General features: G+C 33.3%; 1 protein-coding gene across 7 annotated transcripts; it reads right to left on the bottom strand.

The window, feature by feature from the left end:
- Positions 1 to 342: 342 nt before the first annotated feature.
- Positions 343 to 9,204, bottom strand: LOC145587732 (protein NUCLEAR FUSION DEFECTIVE 6, mitochondrial-like). Of its 7 annotated transcripts, none has more exons than XR_014101399.1 (4): positions 8,996 to 9,204; positions 8,709 to 8,830; positions 1,335 to 1,433; positions 343 to 610 (listed from the first exon to the last, which is right to left on the bottom strand). XR_014101399.1 is itself a non-coding variant. In XM_081644424.1 (4 exons), the coding sequence occupies exons 1-3, from the start codon at positions 9,136 to 9,138 to the stop codon at positions 4,306 to 4,308; spliced, it is 273 nt and encodes a 90-aa protein (XP_081500550.1). In that variant the 5' UTR covers positions 9,139 to 9,204; the 3' UTR covers positions 3,728 to 4,009; positions 4,257 to 4,305. The 7 variants fall into 7 exon arrangements, 5 of the variants coding, with proteins under 5 accessions (XP_081500549.1, XP_081500551.1, XP_081500546.1 ...); XR_014101398.1 differs by having other exon boundaries at positions 1,335 to 1,406; XM_081644424.1 differs by lacking the exons at positions 343 to 610; positions 1,335 to 1,433 and adding exons at positions 3,728 to 4,009; positions 4,257 to 4,313.
- Between the last annotated feature and the right edge of the window lie 613 nt (positions 9,205 to 9,817).

Genomic DNA, 9,817 nt, shown 5'->3' with positions numbered 1-9,817 from the left:
TAAACTCAAAAACTGTGTGTAGGCATAATTCAAAGTTACCACATGAATGAGAAGGGTGAGGAGATACCATAGGAAAACACCCGCATATTACTTCTAAAACAGGTGATACAAGTCGACCCAATACGATGAAATGGGAGAATAACAGAAATGGAACAAAACTAGACAGAGGGACCTTGGATAATTTGGTAATATGTATAGAAACATACCATGTACTTGTAAATGGAAAACATGGTTGGCTAAGGGTTTTGCCACACAAATTCCAACTAATGACAGAGAACTAATCAACTAAATCACAGGTAACTGCAAGCATTTCAATACAAAATAAAATAAAATAAAAAGTGATTGAATCAATATGCCTTGGATGCAGCAGTTCTATTATTAAAGCTAGCACGAGCCAATGAGTTGGTAGCGGAAAATTTTGCTACATGTTCACAGCGGGTGACAAAATTCATTGACAATACACAGGAAAACATAGAGTACACATATCATACCACAATCAGTCCCCACATCTTACAACTGAAACTGAGACTTATTACGAAATTATATTATAATAATAAACTAATCTCCTCAGCAAACCTCCCCAGCAGCTCAAAGATGATTAATTACAGCCCTAGAAAATGAATAATATTGTCAAATAAATGGGAATGTATGTCAAATTTTGAACAATCTCATACATTATTGCAGTAAAAAAGGAAGGTAATCCACATTTCTAACATGAGACATGAAGCAATATTCATATGTAGGTAAAAGAAAAGGAAAGGGGATAGGGTAACAAGACATGGACATTTTATAATAACATGTCAATTCCTTCGAAGGATGGCCTAGAAATCCCAGTTAACCAGACACCAAAGGTAGCAACTCAATTAAATGAAAACTAAAGACAGACAAACAGACTCACTTCAAGACGACTGCTGAAATTTTCACTTTTTCAAAAGAGCAAGCTTATGCACCCGGACCATCTCAAATAGATTGGATGCATTAGAAATTTATTTTAAAGCATTTACATCACATTATAATAGGAAAATTATCATCAATGATATTACAATAGCAAAATGTGCAGCAGCTAATTCCCATCCAGCTTACACTGAGCTCCACCTTTATATAAAGAAAAAAGTTTTGCCTAAGAACCCATTGATCACACAAAATAAAGCTCCACCTTTAAGTCAAGGTTGCTTATCAACATGATGATGCACAAAAAAAAAATAAAAAAAAAAAAATAAATAAAAAAAAAATAAAAAAAAAAATAAAAAAAATTATGAAAAATATTGCAGTAATCTTGCATTAGTTGATCAGGTGAAGGTATGATACCAAAAAAATGAAATATCAGCAGTTACAGTGTAACAAGGCGATTCTGTTCAAGACTCTGGTTGAATCTTCTGAGCATTTTCACACGTCATCATTGCAAGCTGATTGAACACGCATAGTCAGTCAGCCTGCTCAATGTTTATGTTAAATTTAGTTTGTAATAACAGAAGTTGAATACAAGATGCAAATAAGACAAACCCTCAGCACCAAATATTGCAAGAAAGGTGAAGACTATCTACATAAACAGTAGGAAAATAATAGGAGCAGAAATTGTAAATTAAATTCTTAAATACCAAATAATGACTAACAATACATGCAGAGGTGAAACTAATTGATCCCAAGACCTTATGGGCAATGGGGTAGAGAGTTATCGCTCATCTAAGTGGTGAAGAAGGAACAATGAAGAATAGAGATGTCAGCAAGACTAGGTGTGTGACTTTTTCCCCATCCAAACTACCCAGAAGAAATTGCTTCACGAGCTTCACAATGGAAGAAATTACTAGAGTTCCAACGGCATACAAATTACAGATATATATCTATATCCTATATCCACCTAACCTGTATTGATTTCCTAACAAACCTTAGGGATCAATATTCTTGTCACATCCGTTCCATTCTGACTTAGAAAAATGATTTTACTCTAATCTTCAATTATTTGATTTAAATGAACGAAGAATAAAAAAAAGTTGTGCAATGAATTTGCTAATAGAATTACAATTCTAGACAAAGGACCTTTTTCATATAGATAGTCAAAAAATTTTGGGACTATCCTTTAATGAACCATTAATCAATTAGTTGCATCAGACATGGGAAGTTCAAACATGGGTATAAAAACATACACAACACTTCAATTATCATTAAGACACATCATTGTTTTTTACCAAATTGCAAGAAAGAAAGATAACAAGGACAGAACATGTTAAATAGCTCATAAATATCAAATCGACAGAAACAGTTTTTTTGAGCAACATCTCCATACAACAGTTTTTTTGAACATGTTTTTCCTCTCTTTTTATCTTCCTTTAAAGCAAATCCTATTGTTGTAGCTAGGGGCTTGCCTTAAATTTATATAAGTCTTAAGCTAATTGGTGATAAAGGGATGGAGAATCAATCAATCAATCAAAGTTTTACAGCCCGTAATAATCAATCAATTTATATAATAATAATAATAATAATAATAATAATAATAATAATAATAATAATAAATGAAAAGCTTCAAATTGTTACTTATTTTTACAGCCCGTAAAAGTTGTTTTTGCCCTTTTGGGTTTCTTAAGGAGTAGAAACTACTCTATAATCAATGTGGTTGCCTAGAAGTTAATGAGGATCCTAGAAGCTTGAACAAACATCCTTAAAGTCCTAAACATAAAAAATTGTTTTACAAAATGTTGAGTCCACGCATTTCCCATGGCATGTGTACAACATAAAAACATGTCACTACATAGCACAAAATCGATCAAATAAAAACTACCACTATTTCAAGCAACAATTTAATATTTGTTAAGGTGGTGTTCTCATCACTAAAATTTCACTATCTTATCTTATCGACCATTAACTTCTCTTATCATTTTTTTTTAGGTTGAAAAGGAAGGCTTTATCTGCACATTATGAGGAACATCAAAAGAAGTTACATCCAAGAGCCATGACAGACTCTCATTAACCTCTCTTATCTTATATGAACTAATTAGCCCTTGTCTTATCTTATCTTCCTAGACCTTATTATTAGGCCTTACTAGACCTTATTGGAACTCTAGAGTCCTTATCATATCTTATTTAAGTTTATCAATCCATACCTTATACCTTATCTAAACTAATTAGTCCTTATAGACCTGAAATAAGCAAAAATAACAGGAGAATAGATATTTAGTCTAATATAGATCTGACCTAACCATGTTGCAAGTTCGCATTTCAATGAACTATAAGACAAACAAGACCTTAAATGAGATAACCAACAGATTGCCAAAAAGCCTAAAAGCACATCAATTGTAGAAGAGCTTAGGAATTAGGATAGAAGATGCAAGAAGAGTAACATAAAGCATAAAAGGAAACATGAAAAAACCAGTGAAACTGGCATCACAGAATATGTTTCAATTACAAACCAAGCAAAAATGAAATGCTAGAAGCCACACTAAACTCTTCTGTGGTTATAATTCAATACTAGATTTAAGGTAAAGGAAAACACCAATTAATGAAAAAACAAATCTTCAAGAAGAAAGCATTTCTAGCATATAAATTTTAAAACTACGGTAGATGGGGAATTCTTCAAATGCTATGTTTTCTTACAGACACTACAAGCCTACGAAAAATAGTAATAATAATTAAAAGAAGCTAGCAACAGCATCGATAAGAAAAACACTTTTAAAACACTCCTTGAGCGTGGAGAGCATCAGGATAAAATCAAAAGAGAATACAAGGTAGCATATGTTACTAAAAATGAATGTAATCACTGAAGCAATTTAGAGGATTCAAAACCGCAAAAGGGAAAATGATCCTTGCATCAAGCATATGGACCTTCAAAGGAACAAAGAAGGAAAGGGAAAACAATAGAATATATAAGTTTTTGATGAAATCTATGCATCAATACCACTGCTTTTACAAGAAGCAGCACATAATTTACTATAAGACAAGACAATATTGTTATTTTAAGTGGACTACATAGCACATCGTTCTTTGCTTCTGTCTCTTCATCTAGTCTTGATACAGCCTACAAAATAAGGAAAAAGGAATTCGCTGAGGAGGAAAGAAATAATCGCAGAGTGATGTTGAGAGAATAGCAAGGATGGTGAAAAAGAGGAGGCTTCCTCAACTAAATAGGTTGAAAAGTTAGAAGTTTAAGCTTTAAGGCATGTGAATTAAATGAACTTGGAGATTCATAGATGATATGTAGATCTGCTATGAATTCTGAGATGATTTTGGTGACTTAATTCAACATTTGGTGAGCGTTGACTTACCACATGGTCCAAGGTAAGGAAAGGGCATCAAGGGGCTTTAGAATGTGGGTTAGATACCTAGATCAAGAGAGAAGAAAATAATACATTAGGAAGCTTATTTGGAGATTGATGCTTTAGAATTTTTAAGTCAAGAGAATAACCACACATGGACATGTAAAAACACCTATTCCAAACCCAGTTGGAAGGTAGTATCACCTAAAATCTTACAAAAGACAATTGTGAAAAAGTTAAGTTAATATGGAAAGGCTAGTTATTAGACATAGCTCTCCAAAATTTTTGTGTGTGTGTGTGCGCGCGTGCACACAATATAAGTTTTACACAACAATTGAAAAGGATGAGTGATACTATTGAAGTCAACTTTGCTGCACCTACAAATGACAAAGACAGATTAGCCAACCAAAATGGCTAGAATTTTAAGGAAAACAAGAATCTTGGCGAACAACTTCACATATTTTGAATTTTGATAGTAAAGTTAATAACATAGAGCACATGAGTGGATGGTGGAAACACTTTTATTACGAAGTAATTAGTAACAGTAGTCTTATGTTGTGATATGAGTGACCAACTATTTAAAAACCCACATGAAGGGAGAATTAACTTTAATTGTCAACCTCCCCACTCCGAACTCCTCCTAACACTAATCTTAGTACTCTATATGGCATGCTATTCTCGCTGATGACCACAAATTAATGGCTTCCAAATAAAATATAGCTTCAATATATCAATCCTAATTCCTAAGACCTTTTATGAATATAGATGAAATTCCGTCAAAAGCCTGCATTTATAAACTTTCAGATTTTCCACTCTTGACCTTAAAATAGTAAACCAAATATATAAACTGCTATTCACTATACTTACAATTTCAGAATTTCAGTAATTTTTTCATCTTTGTTTAAATGATACATCTATAGTATTTGAACCATCAAAAAGTTCGATGTAGATCCTCTAACACTTAAAAAAATATGCTTACCCCTCACTTGCAACCATATAAACACACATAAAACTGAAACAGAAATCCATATTACTAGATTATATCTATATATCTATGTAGCACAAATAAGAACAGTTATCAATAATATCCCGAATTGGTAACTACATAAAGAAAAGTTTTCCATGTAAACGGCGTTTAAAGTAGTAAAAAGTTTTTGGCAACTTGGTAGTGAAGCAAATGAATAGCAGTGCCTGCTAGCTTATATCAAAAGGTTTATTCGGCTTCATAAGTTGACAAGTATAACATTCACCTTTGAGAAATCATTAAATTAATCAGTAGTTCTAAGGTATCATGAATAATGTTCAAATCTCCCCCATACAAACCCATTACCACTGTCCACCCACTTACCCAGAACCAGAACTAGTACCACTGATAGGATCGTAAAAGTATATTATTTATATATATTAAATTCTTTGAGTTTATATCGACATTTGATAATTTAAGAGTATTATAAATATTTTCTTTCCCGGACACGAGATACTAATATTTTTATTTATTTGTTTGTAGGAAAGAAGATTATGGTAGCAAAATGCATTTAGCCACTACTTGGATCAAAAGAAGCGGAGCTCACAAGACTAAATTAAGTCACATATTTTAAGCCCAGTGATGTTTGAGTGCAAATAGCCACATGGGCCTTGAGGTACACCAACGTTTCACTCAGCAAAACAAAAGAAAAGAGGGAAACTGAGAGTTTCACTCACTGTTCTTGCGGGTAAGATACAAAGTAAACCATTGAGCGATTTTTGCGAGTATCAATCATAACAATAGAGAAGATAGAGAGGGAATTGGATAATTATTGGAGCGAAAAACTCGGATTTGCTGGGGATCGAAGACTCCTATGGATATACATGGGGATGCCGAAGTGGAGGGATTATGAGAGTTTTATTTTGAGGATTTTCTGGGCTAGGTTCAGAGCAGCAAATTGATGAGCTTCATCAGAATTTTGCGTGGTATCTAGCGAACAGGTGATAAGCAAGACGGACTAGAAGGCGACTCGGTTCAGCTTGTGTTCACTCTGATTCTCACCGGAAGATTTGGTACTGTATTTATGTTTTCATTTTCTTTTCATTCGATTGTCAGTCTTGGTTTATCTTGGATAAGTAGTAGTATTAGTTTTGCTTTAGGAGAATAAAAATGAGAGTCAATGCTTTCACTTTGTTATTTTTGCTTGAATGCGACAGTATACTTAGCTGGTATACAATTTGCTAGATTAATTTAATTATTAGTTTTATTTTCATTTATTTGTTTTGTTAATTAGTGTGATTATGATTTTTATGCATTATATTATAGTTACCTCAATATTTGTTACGTCAGCCTAAATTATTAGTGGGGTAGGGAGATCAATTATGCATTGGATTATTGGATTGTGAGAATTTATATGTTGTAATTCTTGGGTATTATGTTTATATTCTTAATTGGTTTGGTAATCCGTTTGAATATTACGAACTGGTTGATTATATTTGAGACCGGCCATCTTTAATATAATTTGCCGGTTTGACGACTAGAGTATTAACTTGTGATCCGTAATTGTCCTAGTTGATACCATTATCAGTGATTAGGTGTTTGATTGGTGACTAAAACTTGTCGTAATACCTAAGATTATCAATCCTTTGAGTTGCACAAGTCCGAACTTGTGAGATTTGTGGCTTAAGTTAACTACTTCCTTGTGATTAATTACTGAGTTGCACAAGTCCGAACTTGTGAGATTTGTGGCTTAAGTTAACTACTTCCTTGTGATTAATGTTACTAATTAATCGAGTCTAGAGAACTTGTTCTAGATTATTAGTTGGTAAGACAATATTCCAAGAGCTTGTTTGGTCTATTTGCAATTAAGGGAAGTTTTGAATGCTTATTTGTGTTCATTGGTTAACATTAAGATATAATCACGATTATATATGATTCGATGATCAATTGATACTCCAATGCTATAATACGTCTCCCACTTCCCTATTTCATTATTCTTGGTTTTATCGTATTTCAATTTTATTAGTTTATATCCCGTATTTTATTCGTTTTCTGGCTGTAGCTTATTTATTAGATCATATCATTATTTCTTCAAAACAGGGGTTTCTAACTTACTCAAATAATAATTTGATAATCCAATTCTATGTGGGATCTGGCAATTTTGACCCAGACCTAATGACCCGACCCGAATGACCCGACCCATGACCCGAAATTGACCCAAAACCCGAATCAACCCGACCCGATGTGGAATTGACCCGACCTTAACCCGAAACCCGAAATGACCCGACCTAAGATGACTCGACCCAAAGTTGACCCGAGACCCGAAATGACCCGACCCGAAGTGATCTGAGATCCGATGTTGACCCGACTTTTAACTTGAATTAATTGACCCAAATAGACTCGAAACCCAAAGTGACTCGAACAAAAATTATCTTATACCTTAAATGACCAGAAACTATTTAAGCTAAAGACTTGACCTGACCAAACGAATATAGAAAAAAATCGCAATTAAACTGACTTAATTTTTTTTATTAATTAGTAATGTGTAACAGTGTAAATAATTTACATATTTTGAGCATTACTTTTCTCGATTTTTTTGGCTTTTTATCTCTATAAGTTATTTAAAAAATGTAAAAAGATTGAAATTTAACGACTATACTACAGAGTTTTGTCCATAAGATTAAAAAAATTAACTAAACCTCGAAATAAAAGTCACAATTCTCAAAAGTCTAGAAAAAAAATAGTACAATAATAATGCGTACATAACATAATTTTCAATACCAAATGAAATTACAAAATAATAAAGTCAAACAATTACTGTATTCCATGAAAAAAGTAGCCTTAATAAATATAGTGAGTTTCTCGTCAAAAAATATATAAATATATACTGTGTATATAGAGTTGAATTTAACCAAATGCATCGAGCCGAATATGACCCGACCTGAAGTTGACCCGAGAATTGACCCGACCCGAAGTGACTCGACCCGAAAATTGACCCGACCCGAACTGACCTGACCCAAACTTGACCCGACCCGAACTTGACCCGACCCATACCCGACCCGAATGACCCATTTGACAGGTTTAGGATAGACCCTAGCTTACCCTGGTGCATTTTAGGAGGTTTTAGTTAGGTTTATTTTTGGTAGACACACGACAGTCGTACCAACCACCTCATTGCATCAACGAAACTATTCATGAACAAGCTATCACTAACATCGTACAGTATTAATCTAATTCATTTATAAGATTGCTACTTTATTAAAATAAATATTTATTAAGAAACTAAATTACCTGATATGGTAACAGCATAAATCAATTCAAAGACATAATTTCCAGAGAGTATCAATATAATAGCAATCAAACCCACTAAAATAACATATTGACAATCCATCACTCATCAAACACACTTAATTCACATCAAATATACCATATACTGTATAACCAATATTCTGCACATAATCCATTGAAAAATGTACATAAAATTCAACTGAACTTACCATCAGGAACCCAACCATAACAACGGGGAGATATCGAAAGCATCGAAGTCATCAACGCCGAAGCAGTTGCAGTATGAAACGGCTGCATTGTCTCCAAACAAACACTCAATTCAGCAGGGCACCTACACAAAACAACCAAATCCTTTTTTATTAGTTCTCCCAAATCAACGATAAAAAATCCGTAAATTTTACCACCAAATTTCCAAAACAACACTAAAATGATTCAAATTATGATTAAAAAAAATTGACAACAAATTTTCAGTGCAATTGGAGGAAAAAAGACATGCCTGAAGATGCGCTGAGAGAGGGAGTTATTGACGGGAGTGCGAAAGGCAGAGCGAGCAGATTTGGTGCCAGAAGCGAACTTAGCGGCGGCGCTGCGGGCGGAGGTTGATCGGAAAATGGATCTTGCGGCAGCAATGGTGGCCATTTCGCCTTGTCTTCTTGTTTTGGCAGAGTATGTCAGTTTCTCAGCTTTCTCTGTTCGTTCAACAGAGGTTTTATTTTCGAAGGATTTTTGGAATACAGCTTAAACCCTAATTCGTATTCTAATTATACAAAGGTCCCTTCGATTGGTACAATTGTATCACCAGCCCCTCTTCGAGTCTTCGTTCTACTGATGACTTTGACTTTTTTTTTTTTTTTTTTATCGTTGCAAGGAAAGATGTTTGTCATCTCCCGGCAAAATTACAACCATTGACACCAACTTTAAAGGATGTTACAATTATTGACACCGACTTGTAATACTAATTAGATTAGATTGACACCAACTTTGATATAAAATATAAAAAAAAACGTAAATAACATTAATGATACTTGAGTGGGTCTACTTGCCAAAAATTTATCATTTACTGTATTAAAATCATTTTTAGTATTATAAAACGGATTATTAAAAAAGTAATTAAGTTTCATGTGTTAATTACTCCCTCCGTTTTTAAATATTTGTTCTACTTTTCTTTTTCGACCGTTTTTAAATACTTGCTTTATTTCCCTATTTGGAAATATTTTACAATATTTAATTCATTTCTCTCAGACCTAACATAAATCATATTTAATTAATTTCATATTCTCTCTCCTCCAATTCTCTCAACAACTTTTGCTTTTTATAA

Source organism: Chenopodium album, chromosome 17 (assembly GCF_948465745.1).
Source record: "Chenopodium album chromosome 17, dcCheAlbu1.1, whole genome shotgun sequence".
Lineage (NCBI taxonomy): Eukaryota > Viridiplantae > Streptophyta > Magnoliopsida > Caryophyllales > Amaranthaceae > Chenopodium > Chenopodium album.
The sequence above is the reverse complement of the archived record's forward strand: the minus strand, read 5'-3'. Positions and strand labels throughout refer to the sequence as shown.

Excerpts from the sequence above, each read along its gene's own strand:
- LOC145587732 (XM_081644420.1), bottom strand. The coding sequence starts at position 9,138 with ATGGCCACCATTGCTGCCGCAAGATCCATTTTCCGATCAACCTCCGCC. Across the intron at positions 8,831-8,995 it reads CTCTCTCAGCGCATCTTCAG|GTGCCCTGCTGAATTGAGTG; the intron begins GCATGTCTTTTT and ends TGTTTTGTGTAG. Across the intron at positions 1,407-8,708 it reads TTATGGTTGGGTTCCTGATG|CTTGCAATGATGACGTGTGA; the intron begins GTAAGTTCAGTT and ends GTGTTCAATCAG.